This window comes from Anarrhichthys ocellatus, unplaced genomic scaffold (assembly GCF_004355925.1).
Source record: "Anarrhichthys ocellatus isolate YVR2014 unplaced genomic scaffold, GSC_Weel_1.0 scaffold82, whole genome shotgun sequence".
NCBI classification, from domain to species: domain Eukaryota; kingdom Metazoa; phylum Chordata; class Actinopteri; order Perciformes; family Anarhichadidae; genus Anarrhichthys; species Anarrhichthys ocellatus.
This window is the reverse complement of record NW_022280112.1, coordinates 563,147-582,142: the sequence shown is the minus strand read 5'-3', so window position 1 is coordinate 582,142 and position 18,996 is coordinate 563,147. Positions and strand designations below refer to the sequence as shown.

General features: G+C 42.7%; 1 protein-coding gene across 10 annotated transcripts in view; it reads right to left on the bottom strand.

Annotated features, from left to right (window-relative positions):
• astn1 (astrotactin 1) overlaps positions 1–18,996 on the bottom strand; it is a 366,216-nt gene that overhangs the window by 204,845 nt on the left and 142,375 nt on the right. For all 10 annotated transcript variants that reach the window (XM_031874553.1, XM_031874560.1, XM_031874561.1 and 7 more), the window contains one exon: positions 4,788–4,954. In XM_031874553.1, the coding sequence (XP_031730413.1) occupies positions 4,788–4,954 (167 nt within the window). The remainder of the gene's footprint in view (positions 1–4,787; positions 4,955–18,996) is intronic.

The following is an 18,996-nucleotide window of genomic DNA, read 5'->3' as shown; positions in this document are numbered from 1 at the left end:
CGGTGTATAATGTACTCTGTGAAATGAGTCGAAGGCAGACGAAGGAGCGGGAGAAAAATGGGGATTGGGTGTTAAAGAGGGAAAGATCTGTCTGAGAGAATCTCTCTGTCTCCCTCCCTCCCTCCCTCCTGGATGCCAAATGTCTCAAAGCGTATGCCAGTCTCCAGTGGGAGCGCTAGAGGATTTAGCCACATCTGCACAGTGGAGAGTGACAACAACAAAAGGCTGCTGTTGAGAATGAAATGAAACGGCGTGCCTGCATACATACTGGTTAATGTAACGATGAAAGCAACAAACAGCAGCTTGTTGTGTTCGATTAGAAACGGCTGCTTCCAGGATCTCCTGTAGAACTTTAAAGAACAACACTTGCCTTCTCGACCACCTTCAGATTAACATCGTTGTGTTTCAGTCGTGCTGTCTAATAAGAACCTCTGCTTCGATTGAAGTCAGGCGGCAGGAATTTATGCGAGACCACCACAACTCCGATGAAAACAGGTGCAGCATAATGAACGGTGAGGAAGATGTTACTCAGTCCGTACATGTCCACACAGTGCAGGAGAAGAAAGTGTAATCAGTGTAATATATGAGAACACCAGCGGGGCTGGCTTTAGATTACATGAAGCAGGTCTCCACATATCCAATCCAAGCATAATCTAATGGAACCTGTTCACCAGTGGTCCCCAAACTAAGGCCCGCGGGCCGGATACGGCCCGCCTCCACATTTGGCCCGGCCCCCTGAACAATACCAGAGATGCATTATGATTTTTTTTCAGTCTGGCCACGCAAATCCTAGACTAGCACCCTGTCAAATAGAACGGAATAATGGCGAAAAGGTTAGGTAAGAGAAAAATTGATTCAGAATGCAGGGTATTTAACCTGCAGTGGTCAAACGATTATTTTTTTGTTCAATGCAAAGAAAAGGCTGTTTGTCTCATCTGTCAAGAGGCGGTGGCGGTATTCAAAGAATACAATCTGCGCCGACACTATGAATCCCGTCACAAAGACAAGTATGATAACTTGCAAGGCCAAATGCGAGCAGACAAACTCTCAAAGCTAAAAAGTGGACTGTTAGCTCAGCAGAATACATTTGTACGCCAAGCTGACCACGGCCCCCATCAGAGAAGGGAAAAGTTATGTGGCCCTCACAGGAAAAAGTTTGGGGACCCCTGCTGTTCACGGTAATAACGGGCCTTTTCTTTACTGAAGGCAGTTTGAGATGCGGCAGTAGGAAAAGCAAGGTGTAAAAGACACGATTATAATTCTCCAGGTATCTTCAATCTATCTTCAATCCTACCAGCCTGTAATCCACACACTATAATCCACCGAGTATAACCTCCTCAAGCAGCTAAAGAGAGCATATTGGAGCTTAAAATAGTATAAATAAATAGAGCAAATGGACTTTATAGTTATTGGGCTTGTCTCTATAGAGAACCCTTCCATGGTTCCACCCAGAACCTTCTCTTCAGGTGACGTTAAGAACCTTTCCCCCTTCTTGTTCTCTGTAGAAGCCTCCCAGGGCGTTCTGCGGAGGAACCCTTTAAGTAGTCCAAGGGTTTCATCTAGAACCCACCCAGCGTACTGCTGCAAGTCGCATCACTTTGTAGGATGTATTCTAAAAATACAAATCCATAAGTAAAACCTATGAGCTGATCATTATGCCTGATGTTAGGGGTGCTGCAGGCCCCTCATCACCCCTACCTCCTGCTCCCATGCCTGCCAGCTGTAACCAAGAAGACCAGCCACCCTAAGACTCCTCCCTGCACCAACTCTACCAAAGGATGCTCTCCAACTAATGGTCCGTTTGCTTTGTCCCAACCAGTGTAACACTGATGCATTTTTTATTTGGTCTGAGTGGCCAAGTTTCAGCTTTGCTCTGCCCTAACCAAGCAAATACATTCCATTTATCCCTAATAGACCCTCTACCTCACCAGTATATATATATATATATATATATATATGGATCTCTGCATTGAATCCCACTGGTGGACGTGAGCAGGGAGTGAATGGAGCACACACCCAGCACCAGATGCTGGTCTTTAATGGATGATTCTAGCGGGGTCACTCGCCTTTCAAAAGCCTTAGTTATATGCTGCTGAGTGAAGACTCATGAGGCTGTAAAGCATTGATGTTGATCTGTACATCATATAGTATCTATATATGAGAAAAGAAGTGACCTCGAAAGAGGGTTCAAAGGGCACCAGGGCTCACTGAGTGGTGTGATGAGTATGAGGAAGATGTGAATCACGCACAATGGCCTTCACAGCCTCCGGACCTCATACAGCAATGATGCTGTTCACATGATGTTGCTTTTGTAAGGACTACAATTCTTTATGTTTTTTGCAATTTATCATTTTAACTTTGTTGATAAAAGATTTGTTTTTATATTAATTCTTTCAAATTGAGTTGGTGGTGGAGGACAATGACACAAAAAGTGAAGTCAACATGACATGCTAGACAGTCAAACTGTAAGGTTTGCCATCATTCCCGGACTAAGAGGCAATAACCCTGAACAAAGGGAGAGCTAGTGTTCGGACTGCAGTTGGAAAGAAGCTGTTTTTAAACAGAGAGGCGTTCAGGAGGAGAGAAGCAGGACGGGGTGGTGGGCTGGGTGGGAGGGGTCGCTGGTTAGTTTAGCGGCCTGGTTGACGGTGCTCTTCATTGAAGGCGTTGAAGGCACGGTTACATTTTCTCAGTGTTGATTTCAGCGTGATGGGCAAGCCAGCGCTCTCATCATCATATAGGATGAAGGAATACGTTTTAAATGAAAGCTGTCCACCCCTCCAGGAGAGGTTAGCGACCATCCATCCATCCATTTTCCACCGCTTATCCGGGGTCGGGTCGCGGTGGCAGCAGGTCAAGCAGGCTGACCCAGACTTCCCTCTCATCGGCAACATGTTCCAGCTCATTCTGGGGGATCCCGAGGTGTTCCCAGGCCAGCTGGGAGATGTAATCTCTCCAGCGTGTTCTGGGTCTTCCCCGGGGTCTCTTCCCAGTTGGACGTGCCTGGAAAACCTCCAGTGGGAGGCGTCCAGGAGGCATCCTAATTAGATGCCCGAACCACCTCAGCTGACTCCTTTCGACGGGAAGGAGTAGCGGCTCTACTCCAAGCTCCCTCCTGATGACCGAGCTCCTTACCCTACCTCTAAGGCTGAGCCCGGCCACCCTACGGAGGAAACTCATTTCGGCCGCTTGTAGCCGCGACCTTGTCCTTTCAGTCATGACCCAGAGTTCGTGACCATAGGTGAGGGCAGGAACGTAGACCGAGTGGTAAATTGAGAGCTTTGCCTTCCGGCTCAGCTCCCTCTTCACCAAGACGGTCCGGTGCAGCGCCTGCTTTACTGCTGCAGCTGCACCGATCCGTCTGTCGATCTCCCGCTCCATCTTACCCTCACTCGTGAACAAGACTCCGAGATACTTGAACTCCTTCGCTTGAGGTAGGCACTCCGTCCCCACCTGGAGGGAGCAATCCACCGGTTTCCGGCAGAGAACCATGGCCTCAGATTTGGAGGTGCTAACTCTCATCCCCGCCGCTTCACACTCGGCTGCAAACCGCCCCAGTGAATGCTGGAGGTCACGATCCGAGGAGGCTAACAGGACCACATCATCTGCAAATAGCAGAGAAGCGATCCCGAGACCCCCGAGACTGACGTTCTCCACCCCCAGGCTGCGCCTAGATATCCTGTCCATGAAAATCACGAACAGGACCGGTGACAAAGGGCAGCCCTGGCGGAGGCCAACACCCACCGGGAACGTGTCTGACTTATTGCCGAGAATGCGGACACAGCTCCTACTGCAGTCGTACAGAGACCGGATCGCCCGTTGTAGCGGGTCCGGCACCCCATACTCCCGCAGCACCCCCCACAAGACCCCCCGAGGGACCCGGTCGACCAAGGAGCACTGAAGCCGTTCTAGAGCATCATGGTGGCCCAACTCCTTTATAAGAGCCTTTTTTCTGGGGTTTTCTCTCTTTTGCAACAGTTGCAACCCTTTTTCAATAAAAAGTTTGAATAGATTCACACAGGCAGACCAACCAACTACCAGCAGCCTCAGGACACAGAGCAGAGTCTGGCAGTCTGTCTGGTAAATTGCTGTATTTTCGAAGCTACTATAAGATATTTTATTGAGTTTCCTTCAAGCAAAAAACTTAAAGATATGTATTTATCTTTAATAAATAAGAAAGGAGTGAATCTGGTCTGTGCTGAGAAATAAAGTTTGCCGTCTTGGTTCAAACTACAGAGCGTCCGTGTTGTTGTACACTAGGGGACACATTTTGAATATATATAGTGTTTATTATATTAGTTGGTTGATGCCTTTATTTTCAATGTGAAAGCTCTGAAAATTGACATGCAAATAAATCACAAAAACAGACGTGAAGGCCTGAAGTCTGTGTGTGCTTCTATGCCGACAGTCCTGGACATTATTATTATGATTATTGTTATTTAGTCTTTTACATTAAAGACTTTTGAGGAAGAAGTTATGTTGTGAGTTAAAACACCTCAGAAAAAATAATAATGACACATGACAATAACGTTGACAACTCCATTGACGTTTGTTACGTTGTTGGTCTTTATGGTTGCAGTTACAGGGATATTTCACCCGGAAACATAACACTTCAAAGTATCAAAAGTCATGTAGTCAAGATAGTTCATTTGCATAGTTTCCAGTAGTTAATCCAGAAGTATTGATTAGTGATACGAGTGATGTTTGTACTAAACTGTGGTTGGTTTGGTTCTGAAATAAAAGGATAGCAATTTAAAATATGAAGCGGTAAATATGTTCTTTCTTACCCACAGAACATCTGGATGTTGTAGAGTGTCGGGTCATCCTCTAGAGGAGCCAGCTGCTGGAGACACAGCTGCTCACATCCTCCGTTGAAACCGTCGGAGCAGTCGATGCCGATGTGGTGGTCGTAGCACCCAGTCCCATCCTTCATAGGGCTCAACCCTGGGGGGCACTGTGGGGGTAGGGGGGGGAGACAAGTGTTTTTAAATGACTAATGTTAGCAATTACAGGTTTTTACTACACCCTTAGAGCTGCCTAGGCTGTGACAAGCTGCCACATTAACACTAATCCCAGATGGGGCAGGTAAACAGACCCGATAACATCTGTGGCACAGAATGCAAACAGTCAGATTCCTGTTCCCATTAGTGCAGTCTGTGTGAGCACTGAGCTTAGTCTGTAGAGCTGCACACGCCAAGATGTTTCATGTAAAACTCACATTATCAGCCGTAAGTAACAGCAGGAGGCTGCAACAGACGGAGAACTCGAAAACACAAAAGAAAAGTTGGTTATGAGCACTGAGATATTTCTCAATTCATCAAACACAATATTCATAAACTATAAATATGATAATGCATCGACTACTTAAGTCATTTATCAAGTAAGCGAGGCTGATTTCAGATTCCCATAATGTGAGGACTTGCTGCTTCTCTCATCTTATTGAACTTTTTTTTGAGCCAAGATAACTCCTTTGAGATTTCAAATCTCATTTCCAAGGAGGTCCTGGCCAAGATGGCGTCGTAAAACGTTCACACAGCGCCGCATAAAAACACAGATTTAAAAAACAAATACAGCAAAAAGTTAAAAACAACATAAAAACATTCCAATAAATTCACATAAAAGAGATGACAGACTTGAGACAAAAAAGTGAATTGCATCAACCAAAGAGTTGTAAAGAAAGAGCTATGTAAGCTCGGCAAAGTACAGCTGAGCCTGATGGCAAATACATTGATTTGGCAGCCATTTGATCATAAAAAAACAAATGAAATATTTGACTTGATGATAGATTAAAAAGGTTCCAACCAAAGTCAGTATAATTCATGCTGTTGGGAATGTGAATATCTGTACAAAGTTCCATGGCAGTCCACAGATTTGTTGTCACGATATTTCACAAAAACAATGAAAACATCCATGGTGTTCACAAAAGAAAAGTCAAGATTCATGAGCTGGGGACCGTAAATGTCGGTACAAAATCCCATGGTAACCCATCCAATGGCTGTTGAGGTCAATCAGTATAGAACATGTTGGGCGGACCACGGACTCACCGTCCCTGCAGCCATGAAACAAACTCATTTTGCAGCCAAACAATTGCAGATATCCATGAGAAAACTCCATTACTGCTTTTCCATGTGTTGTATTGTTGAGTGTTAATGCAACAATAGCGCTCTGCTACAGCCCCAGCCTCATTAAACATTCAGTCACGGTTAGTAAATTCTTGACTGCATCATCAATACTCAGTTCTCACAAAGGGAGTTTTTAACGTTTTCCCTTGTATATGTTGGAAAAGAAAATAGCCTTTGCTTAGCACTTGCCTGTTTACTGTGGCGCAGGGAATGAAAAGAGCAGTGATGAAATGGCAGACAATCTGGTGTCATCTATAGTGAAACCCTTTTAAAACAAGGATCCTTGTTCTGGAGAGGGAGACGAGGCAAGAATGCGGGTTTAAATTTCAACTTCCACACAATCCAGAGAGGATTGTCTTCTGGTTTGATGTGTGAAATGGCATTATTTAGTTTGGAGATGTGTGAAACAGCAAAGTGTTATAGACTAACTTCAAGAAATTATTTTTTCTTTTTAAAAAGACGACATTCTGACGTTTCTAGGGAGCCATGGAGGACTTCTCAATTGAAACGTGCTTGGTGCTGGGCTGACTTTAGACAAGAGCTGTGAGACCTGACTTCACCCCGGTTCTCTCCTTCCACAGTCTCTTTATTTTTTTCCCCTTTCTCTCAGAGATCTGTCAGGTCAAATTCACATTATGTTCTCTGTCAGCTATTACTTCCAAGGAAACTTTGATGGAGTGCATTTTAACAAGGCGCTGCACCCTCAGAACAGTGACTCTGCAGCTGGTTTCCGAGAAGCTCTGAGAGACCTGCGACTGCTTATTTCATTATTCAGCCCCACTGTAGTCTTCACAGGGCCCAGGTGGCTCATTTGGAGGATAAAGCCGACATGCTTGTTGTCGATTGCAGTTTCATTTTGCGGCGGTACGGTTTAGTTAGTCTTGTGACTGCTTTTCAAAAAACATCTTTTAAAGTTTTCAGTGACTTTGCATCACTGCATTTCAGAATTTAACTTCTTGGGATCTCAACAGGAACCTGTATAAAATACGTATACCTGTACATTTGAGCTTATTGAAGCCCAGTATTTATCCTGGATCGCTTCTACATATGATGTGCTTCGCATTAGTTCAGGCACAGCACGGAAGTAGCACTTGCTTTACTCGATTTGTATCAGCGTCTTCATTCATGCTTTAAAATCACTGGTTTATTCACCAGCTGTTTGGCCGACACATCGTCAATCCCAACTGGCCAAATACTGTCGCCCGATCAGTGGCCCTACATTTTAAACTATGACGCTCTAGGTAGGCCCCTCGCGTCAGTGGTGGTCGTTTCAGGGGCTCCGTGTAATTACATGCACAGTGTCTTTTCAAAATAAACTTCCAATGTAGGTTTACTTAGTTTTTAGGTTTACTTATGCAACAAACTACTTGGTTAGATTTATGAAAAGCGCGTTTCTTCCATAAAAGGTAAATGAGTACTGAGCACATTAGTTAAAATAAGTGAGTTGACACTGGACACAAACAGCGGTCTCCCTGGTGAAAGTTCTGTGTTTGTTTGTGGTTTTGTACAACAGAAATGCACCGTGACCGTACCTATACCCTGCTGACACAGTCATGCTGCAGCTATGAAAGCTTACATTAAAAGCTTATTTCCTTTACACACATATCAGATCAAACCACTTGAATTAGATGCCATGGTCTCCATTTGTTTGACTGCATCAAGATTAGCCCGACACTTCTCTTTAAGAGCTAGTACAATCAGAAGTTTGCCAAACTAGGACTGATCGAGGGGGAAAATGGCAATAGTAGAGTTGACAAAGACAAGGGTGAAGTATGGAATGCTTGCCACTGATGCTACGATACCTCCTGAACAAGATCAGCCATCGCAGTGTGCATTGGTTTGCTCATTTCAGGGAAAGGCAGGGAAGAGGCAGAGCCACCCGAACTAAGTAGATCTTACCATCTTACTGTAGTCAACAGGCTTACATTTGGCAACCAGAAAGTGATCGTACCATGCAAGCAAATCCAAATGGCAAGAGTGGAAGACCGGTCAAAGGCCGGTAGTAGGTTAGGCAGGGTGACTGTGGCCTTCAGATCAAGGCAGGGAAGTCTGGAAAGCTGTTGCAGGGAAGCAACACGGATGATCTGGCAAGACATTGGGGCTGGAGAGCAATACAGTAGGAGAGTAATTAAGGAAATAAAGAGCAGGTGTGTAGGTGGGTGTGGCGATCAGGTGACTGGGGAGCAGTGGTGTATAGTAACGAAGTAGAAATACTTCGTTACTGTACTCAAGTCGTTTTTTTGGATATCAGTACTTTACTTTACTACTCATATTTCTGTTGACTTTTACTTTTACTTCACTACATTTTGCAAAGAAAACTGATACTTTTACTCCGATACATTTCCCTGCAAGCAAGCAGGTTTGGTGAATCAGTGGTCCTAGCTTGCAAGTTAAATCATTGGTTAATCACGTTAATGCGCAATTGCAAACAAGTGCTCTCAAAGCCGCGGTGTTTAGATTCCCAGTGATACCCAGGATGCTATATGCTATAGCTAGCGGGCGAGTACACGATGACTGATTTCATGATGGAAGCAGAAATGGAAGCACCTGCTACTCCCGCAACAAACTACTGTGGTGACGAAGACCAACACCCGTGGTCATATTTGCGAGAAATGTTTTCTTATATTGGAGTGAAAGATTCTTCATACCTGATGAAGTGCCTCTTATGCTTACCAAAAGCTACTGAAATATTGGCATTCAAAACCTCCCCATCCAACCTCAAGAAACACATTGAGGTAAATTAAGATTAATCCCCACAGGATTGGAGTATATCTATGGCGGGGGAGGGGGGGAGACAGGTGTCTGATCTTCCTATACATGGTGTATGTTAGGCTAACGTTCGCTAGCTATCGTAAATCAAATGAGACAATTGGTGTAGTAGACAGATTGCTAGCTGAGCTGAGGAAGTGTTGACAGTTGTGAGATCTTAGGGTGTGCGCATGCTGTGTGTGAAGCTGAACACACCTCTACCTGCCTCAGCGGCCTGTGAAAGGCTGTTTAGCATCGCAGGACTAGTCTTCAGCCCAAGAAGAGCGAGACTGAATTCTCGCAATTTTGAAAACCAACTTCTTTTGAAGATGAACAAGACATTTTTCAGTTTCAAGTAATGACTGTGTTGTTACTTTCGGTGCTGCTTTAGTATTGATCATGTTTTGATATTTGAGTCATTTTGTGGATGATCAGATGGAGTTATGATGGTAGCAGTCGCCCAATTGCAGATTCAGCTTGAGCAAAACCTTTGCCTATTGTGTTCAAATCAGGCCCATAGGAGTTTACAAGGCAGGTGTCCTTTCTCACAACACTGACCTGATGCATCAAGTTGATATATTTTGCTGAACACAATATTATGCATTTGCCCTCTACATCCTCTAGTCGGAATGAGCATACTTATAAACGCACTGTTACAACTCCTTCATAGTGTCATATTGCTTTATGGAGAATTATGATGATATGTTCATAGTAGATGCAAAAGTATACTTATGTACAATATATTATGTTGAACATTGTTGCTCCTGGATGGATCACAGCCAACCCAATTATTTTTCAACACAGCTCCATGTCCTTGGTGATGGTGCCACAGCACTTAAAAGAATAACTTCATAATTCTCAAAATGCTGACCCTTTGCTTTTTTATTAACAGCATTTACTTGTACTTTTACTTTTCAATACTACAAGTACATTTAATATTTAGAAAATTACTTTTGATACTTAAGTTCAGTAAATATCAGATACTTTAAGACTTTTACTTAAGTAGTGTTCTAGTTGGTGACTTTCACTTTTACTGGAGTCATTTTCCAGTAAGGTATCTTTACTTTTACTCAAGTATGTCTTTTGGGTACTTTATACACCACTGCTGGGGAGGGAAACACAGCGAGGGCATCTGGTGGAGAGATGGGGAATGACGGGGTCAAGGAGAGTTCAGAGCAAGTGCAGGGCCAAAGGGAAAACAGAGGTTGCAAAGCTGAAAGGGAACAAAAGGGAGGCAGGGCCGGTGTCCCCTTGACGTTGCAAGTATTTCTGTATCACAAGGGAAATGCATGACTACAACTCACTACAGAACCTTCTCGATGTTTGTCAGCCAAGAACCTAAAGGCCTCACTGAGGAGTGTCATGTATCTTGTAACAATACTGCTTTTATCTTTTTATGATTTCCTATTTTTTGGGAATATTTTTCCCTGTAACAGCTTATAATGACAAAAAGACAGAGGCACTTCTAGTCGGTCACATTCTCACCCGCAACTCGTCAAATACTGAAGCTTGGTCAGTGCTCCTAAGCTTCAAGCTATGCCGCTTTATGTACCAATCTAACATCAGTTTTGGACGTGTCAGGGACGGTGTGTCCACTGGTTTCTACACAGTGTCTTTTCAAATTAAAAATCCAATTTAGTATGGAAACGAAACCACTTGGTGGGTTGGGTTTTGGTAGAAGAGTGTGGTTGATGTTAACTTTGCTGAGTAACTACTTATGTGACTGAATTTATTTTTATTTTTTCGCATGGACACGAACAGCAGTCTCCTGGACAAAAGTCCTGCGTTTTTTTGACTCATCCACCTCTGTATTTGTGTTTGGTATATCACCTGTGTTTATACATTTAGTATGACGGTTTGTCCATCCTGATAGAGGGATCCCTCCTCTGTTGCTCTCCCTAAGGTTTCTTCCTTTTTTTCCTCCCCGTTAAAGAGTCTTTCCTGTTCCGATGTGAGGGTCCCGGGACAGAGGAGGTCGTATGTGTACAGATTGTAAAGCCCTCTGAGGCAAATTCGTAATTTTGGGCTCTACAAAATAAATTGAATTGAATTGTCAGCCAGAGGCCTTCATTGAGTAGTTATTTATGTGGAGTAAATTGTTCTACTGGTATATTCCTTTATCTTGATGTACCTTTCTGGCCTGGTGCTCGAAACGTTACGCAGCAATGAAAGTCCTTCTAACGGGAGCTGTTCAGTGTGTGGATCGATCCATTTTAATCCTGTCACATATTTCTTTGCTATAGCACCCATCCTATCGAGAACTGGACAGTGCGTGTCTTATCATTTCTTGTCAGCAAAGAACCCAAATCATTTCGAAATGTTTTTTTATTTCATCATGTTCATGTTTTTAGACAGTATACCGTTTGTTCAAGTATTGCATTGATATCCCACGCGTAACTTTTGTTTTAAAGCGCTTTGGAGATGATTGATCTAATGTATAACTGCTTTGACGTATCTACCTTAGAAAGTACAGACCTCTGGACCAGTTATACATTTGTGGCGGCACCAATACAGAACGGGGACACATGTTGAATGAGCAGTCCCTGGTCTTGCTCCCCCGATAAACTGATATTGATTTTCTACACTCTGTCAGGGGGCAATGGGACAGATGATGCATCACCTGTAATGCATTGAGCACATGAGACATTGAATCTCTTAACACATCTGTGGCGCGGAGTCTTCAAATCACTGCGACTCGGTGCAATCGATGTATGTGTGGATATGTGGATATATGGTGCAGGCTGAGAGGAATTCGTATTGACGGCAGTAAAGCTTGCCAACAACAGATAGCTCTAGATATTGACTGCCATAATAGGCTTCCGGCATGCTGGAATAGCGATAACTCTGGGCCATTTTACAGCTGTCCGTAGGACAATAATCATTAAGAATATGCGCCTGCCAGAGTCTTTTGTCTGTGGATTGTTATCACTTCAGAACGCCACAAATCTGGTCTATAATCCTGAGTAAATCATTGATAATCCTCTGTGTAAAACCACTCACCGAGCAAACAGTCCCCAAACCCTTCAAACCGTTATCTGATTAACTAACTTCTCCTGGCTGTTTTATTTGGAATGAGTCTGTAGCCATGAATGGTGGAATACTTTTAATGACATAACGTGACTGACATGTGGAGGAAATAATTTAAATTAACAGAAAGGTCTTGAAAAGGCATTGGTTGCAGGTAGTGAGCGCTGAGCTTTTTCTAAAATGTGGGCGATTTATTCACAATAATGGGATATTTGTGTTCACCCTGTTGTATTTTAGATCTTGCGGTCTCATCTAAATTGAATTTGCAAATCCATGTCCGACAGTATTTTCACAACATTGAAGACCTCGCTATGGACTAATCCCTCTAGGTTAAGAAAAATATAATCCTCTAAATCATGCCTCCATTTTATACTGTTCTACATTATTAAGAGTTCAAAAGCTCTGTGGGCTGGAGGCAGAAGCAACTTCAGATACAATTTATGAAAAGAAAAAACACAAAGTACCAGTGAGGCAGTAAGGGTTCAATTGTGGCACACATCGGCGTCCTTTCAAACTTCTGTATTGTTGCTTGCTGCAGGTCAAAGTGTTATGTTGCACAATTCAAAAGGCTTTGAATGATTGCTGTGGAGAGCTGTGTACAGGTACACAGTAGTCGACACCGGCAGAAACCTTCATAGTTCTCAATTATGGACTTTCAAGCTTTTAATCTCAGGTCAAATATTCACATCATAAAGCCTTTAATTGACATTCACAATGGAACTCATTCACCAACATCTTCCACAAATGTGTTCTTGAAAGGTCCTCAGAAAAGACATAACCATGACCGTTTCATAACGTTAAGTATTTTTGTTGCCTACACATAACCATGACCGTTGCACAAGGTTAAGTATTTTTGTTGCCTACACATAACCATGACCGTGTCACAACCTTAAGTATTTTTGTTGCCTACACATAACCATGACCGTTGCACAAGGTTAAGTATTTTTGTTGCCTACACATAACCATGACCGTTGCACAAGGTTAAGTATTTTTGTTGCCTACACATAACCATGACCATTTCACAATGTTAAGCATTTTTGTTGCCCAAACATAACCTTGATTATTTTTGTTGCCTAGACCTAACCGTCATGGTTGCACAATGTTAACCACTTGTTACAACGTTAACCACGCGTGAACTTCTCTGGGTCAAGATACTAAAGATACTAAAGATACAAAAGGCTGCAGAAGCCCCAGGCGTCACTATAGGAGTCTAGACAAGCAGCAGAATATGACAGAGTAAGAATGAAATAATGTTGTTACAGTATTTGTCTGCAACTAACTGAAAAGAGCATATTTCATCTCCAAATGATGCACATGACACTAGCTAAAGAACATTCACTGACACTAGCAAAAGGGTCTTTGAAGGCTAAGTGATCAGCATTTATCCTAGACCATTTAATAACTGGACAGTGACTAAGAGTGCTGTCTGCTCTGCAGTATAAGAAGCTAGCAGTACAAAGCTGGCTCTGGGAAACCCCTAGAACCACTAGAGCCTTTTAATCCTGTTTCTTAATGGAGATAAATTCCTGCAGTGCTTTTGAGGCTATAGGGAATCAGTACTCTCACACTGCCAAACAGCAACAAATCCCTAAGAGAGCAGTTGGATAAGCTATGCACTTTTTAAAATTTGTCTGATCAGTGCAGAAATACAATGACCCAACTTTTACAAATCACACTTGCTGCTTTTGCTTTAAAGTATAATTTAGTTATGAATGTGTTTATTTTGGTGCCAGCTTTTGTGAAGCTACTTCAGAAATAATGCTAAGACTAATAATATTCATTATGTGAACATACTGAGTCAGCAATGGTTTTAAAGTGGCACGTACATGCAACACATTTCTACATGTATGGTATTTTGAAATAATTTCCATGACTTTATGTTGACATCTCTCTTGGTTGTGTGTCATCTCTGTCCAGTGAAAAGGTCATACTAAACGTAGCTTCAGGGGTGTCAACCGTACAGCCTTATTGTGTTTCTATGTCTGTAGCCTGTGACAATTCAGTTGGTTATGTTGTTTTTTTCATTTCATTTAGAGACTGGCCCCTCCACAGATATGACAGCATCACTTATTTGTTCAAACGCTGACGGCAACTCATGTTTTCGTGGACATGACAAGGACCTCCCTTGGCTGTGCTAATAATGACAGTCCAACCCTATCTGAAGGCATGATGCAAATGTTCTTATACTCTTAGCTCTGAATAGCCACAGACTGCCATCAGAGTTTCCTTCTCCTCCTTACCCGATCTCTGTCCATGTCTTTTGTGCGTCTTTGTAGCTTCGGCATGCTGAATCGTACAAATGTGGATGATACAGCTCACATTTCGCATTCGGTCCTACTCAAGAAAAGTGATGGAATAATATGGTCCAATTCCAAACCGACCCCTACACCCACTTCCATATCGAGAAAGTTGCATTTAGGGAGAGTTTTTTTCAGGCCAGTGTGATGAGATGAGCATGAGGTGAAAGGTCAGCCTCTCCCGGAGAGCTCGGACCCTCACTCTGGTCTCCTGTGGATGTCGTGGTGAGTAGGCTCGATGCAGAACAAGTTTGGACATTTAGTAACCCCTCTCACCTCCCTCTCAGCAAAGTGCAAAAGGCACAACAGGCAGGGCGCTGCAGGTCAAATGGACGCGCTGCAACAGAAGACTCGTCTTAAAGGGACAGATCATATTCTCTGACCCGAGGTCTTTTCACTTACCGAACGCTGAAGCCAATAGTGTAAATCAGAATCGCTAAATCGGACACTTTTCAACTAAAACTTGAATGATCAAAAATGTAATTGAATTGTAATCAACTGCCAGCCACAAAATCTTTTAAAAAGTGAAAGTTGTTAATCAAACTTCATCGATTTAAGAATGTGAGACTTTCCATCCCCTTCACTTGAAAGAAATGGAGCTACATATTACTTTTAAAAAGACAAGCATTATATAATCTGTGCAGAAAGTGAACGCTGAAGTCTGAGGTTGAAGTTTGGTGAGGAAGCAGACATTCCAACAGGATGATCTGAGGTTACAAAGTCAAGCGCAGGTCACGGATTGCTACATTAGACACATAACAGCTCTGGTGTGCGAAGGAGTCTCAGCACAGCTGCTCCCTGGCATAATCCAGGCAACAACTGTCAATATGCACTGCTCTTTTTTCAATTTTGATAATTTGAATGTTTTCAAAAGGCTCACATTCTAGTGTTCAGTAAACGATTGATGCGAAGATATTCAAACAGATATTCTCCACTTCACTATTTTGCCATATTGTTTATTCTGAATCTTTGCTGCTCAGCTCAAGAACAGTTTATTATTATAATTCATTTATAGTTTTTGAAGTACATCTTTCTACTGAACAAACCACAATGTCACAACATTTACATACAGTTATTCATATTATGACAATATTTCAAAAATAATGGTAGTATAACCAAATTGAATTCCTAACTCCTTAAAATAAGGCTTTGTTTCCTTGACAGACTGTATATAAGAAGAGGATATAGTCACCATTGGTTTGACTTTGGCATGCAGGCCGTCGCCATCTTGGTTTTCGGCCATCGCCATCTTTTTTTTAGTACAACCAACATTATTTAGGTGACCAAAATGTTACAATTAACTTCAAGTAAAAACAAACTGAAATGGTTTTAAAGTTGTAAGACAAAAACACTGACAACTCGGACAACAACTCGTTAGCGACCTGTCAATCACAATAAGCCCGCCCTACTAAATGAACATCATGCTGTATTGAAGAAGACTTAAACTAGAGATTGAGACCATAAACTCATGTTTACAATGTTTACTGAGGTAATAAATCAAGAGAGAAGTAGAGTCATTTTCTCATAGACTTCTATACACCCAGAGGAGTCGCCCCCTGATGGACACTAGAGAGAATGCAGCTTTAAGACACTTTTCAGAACCTGGAGGCTACCACCATCCTTAATACGAACCTTATACTTGATGATAAATAATGTATTTCACAGAACACTGTGCTTTACCACCTTATCTTTCATTGGAGTCAAGTCAAAAATAGATTATCTCCATCCTTTTTTTTTTTTTTTTTTACATGAAAACTTGCAAAGGTGGTTGATGCACCATTTTAAGCCCAGAGTAATGCCTGCAGGTCTTCTTCTCAGTCTGCAAACAGCCTCCAGCAATGAGACAGGGCAGGTAGGGTAGCTTTCTAAAGTCTGACAATGATGCAGGCTTTTCCTGCTCTGGCAATACTGGCTATCGGTATAAAGTATGGGTTGCCTGAAGGTTCACCATGGTAATCTGTCCCTTCCATATGCAGTGTCAACTGCATCCAGAGAACCAATCAAGGCTGCTCCTGGAGCCTAATTGCTGTGAGTGAAATGGTAATAATCGATGGTGATGCAGTTGAGCGTATGGACATTTGTATCACCTCCTCTCTTCTCTCATCTGGATGTTATCAGCTGGACAATCGGAGGAAATGTTTAATAGGGATTGTTATGGAGTAAATCAAAGGGTAAATGTGGACGAGACAGAAACAGGATTTTCAAGAGTGAAGAGGACACGTTACTGCCATCTCCAGTGGAAATTACACCCTTAGTAGTAAACATACATTTCAATTTCAATGTCTTTTATAGTGTAAACACAACAGAATAATGTATCTATAGTATAATGAATATATGCGTTCGATTCATGTCTGCATCCAACCCTGTTACCCTTACAGTTACCCTACAGTAGCTTCATCATGATGGCATCGAAAAATCATTCATGTTCCTATTTTTTTAAGTAGATACTTGTTATATTAAATGAAAACTACTTTGTGAATATATGTTTTTAAAAAAATACATTTTATTGCACAATTTCCCAGTATGAAACCCTACAGTCCGTGATCTTCAGCAGATGCTTTCATCGATTCTGGGAGCCGACACACACACTCACATAAATCCAATGACCCGAGGAGAGAAAACATCAGTAGTGACAATCTAATGTGCTCCTATTCCTCTTTAGGGCTGAGGTCTAGCGAGATCTCTGCCAGGTATTGACTCCACTCAACGCTGCTTAGTGTCCCAAGATGTGATCTCGGTCAAGATTGTTTTTTGCTGCCTAAGGGGAAGTATGCCAACACAAAGTGGTGAGAAGATGTGCTTCAGCCCGCAGCACACCGTATGGTGCTGTCCAGAATTATTATTAAAAAATGCTGCTGCTGTATATCATGTGTGCCTCAGACTGCGGCGTGGGCTTTGATGAAAGGTGACATGACCTAGTTTGAAGCGGAGTGCAGAGTGTACCAAGTGGTAGAAATAATCACTGTCTTTGGTTGATGAGAACGGCTCATTGTTTTAGATTTAAACTGAACAGCCACAACAAGTATTTCTTCTTTGTGCTACTGTGGTTTGTGTTTCTCTGTAGAGTCGTGTGACACTATAGTTTGTCATGTGTAGTGATCAGCTGATAACCGTCCAAAGAGTTATTGGGGCAGAAGGACAGAAATATGATATTACACTCTTGGGCTGCTATTTGATTTAAGATACGTCCAAATCAAAGTTTAGCAAAACTAGGTTTAAAATTAGTTAATCTAAATTTAAAATTGAGCTGAAAGCGTTTCACCGTTTAGTAAATCCAAATTTACCAAAATGAAATAGAATGTAACTAAAACGTAGATGCTTGCTTAATCAAATTCAAATCTGAAAATAAAAAAATACATGTATCTGCTTGCTGTCAGGACCTAATAAATCGGTTGTGAGAGTTAACCCCTTAAAGACTGTTTACATTACAGAACTGCTACACGTCTGTATTGTAAAACCAAGGATTTAGTAGCGTGGTGGCAGGGCGTCCTTCGTAGTGAGGGAGTAGCAAGCCCATCGGCAGCAGCAGAATGCAGCAGACGGGCTGGGGGGAATGGTTTGATCATGTTCTGGATGTGGGATGGCCCTTAGCCTTCTACAGCATGGTAGCTTTCTTCCATACTGTATGAAGTGTCAAACACATACGCTGGCTCGACCCAAACTAGGGACTAAAAGTCAGTACATGTGTTGAGATAAACTGCACAAGACATCTGAACAGGACTTTCTTTGGGGCAAATATGAAAAGAAATTCTATTTCGCCTCACTGTTATTCTTTGTAAGTACAAATTCCAAACAAGCACACTGAAACTACAAACTAGGCTAAAGGCCTCTATTAGCATATCGGTGAAGGTGTTTCCATTTCAGTTAAACAAGCAAAATGCCTGCTTCAACTTTCCAACGGTTTCAACTAATGGACAGCACACCAGCACTGCCCTCTGTAAAAGACGTGCACACACATGCACACACACATTTTCAACGCAGTCTATCCTCCTCTAATGAAAACACCCAAGGAAACAAGATGTCACTCATAATAATTTGGAACATAGAAAATATCCAAAAACAAACAAGACAAGGAAAGCAACTAGCATCCCTACCACAGCCTTAATCATGAGGTTGCATTCTACACTTTGTACACACAAGCTTTTCTTTCTCCACAGTATAGTTCTGTAAACTGCTGCAAAAGTAAACCGCACAAATGATTTACATTTCCTGTGTGCTGCAGGTTTATATATCAAGCCCCTGCAAACACTGCATGAGCTGTTTTTGGACGGCGCCCAGCTATTTCATCACTCCATCCTGGTGGCAATCTGCTGCGGTGACAACATCCCCGTTTTTCCACCGTTTTGCAGAGGAGAAAAAAGTGACAAGGCCGAGCTAATTAATCTCCTAATCATCCCGTGATTATCAAGCTCTCGCTCCCACGGGGCTGCCCGCACACCTCTTCCCTGGAGTGCAATGCATCAGCGAGACGGCGGCACGTCGGTCAGCGCCGACCGCCGGCATCAGTCGACTCTCGCACAAGGAGCGATATTTAGCGCAGACAGGACCAGCCACTGGCGATGCAGACAAGGTGTTAATTGATTAGGGTGGAATCAAGAGAGCTGGGGCCCAGCCAGTGTACCATCCTGATTTGACGGATGAGAAGCTCATTTATAAGCTTGACAGTCACAAGATAATTACTAAAGCACATAGTAATGTATGCAACGGCAGCTGGGAGCGGTGCCGTGTGTTGACGGGCAGCACTGTGTGTGGACAGCTATTCTTAAGGCCTTCACACAGCGGGGCACGGGAAATGAACAGCA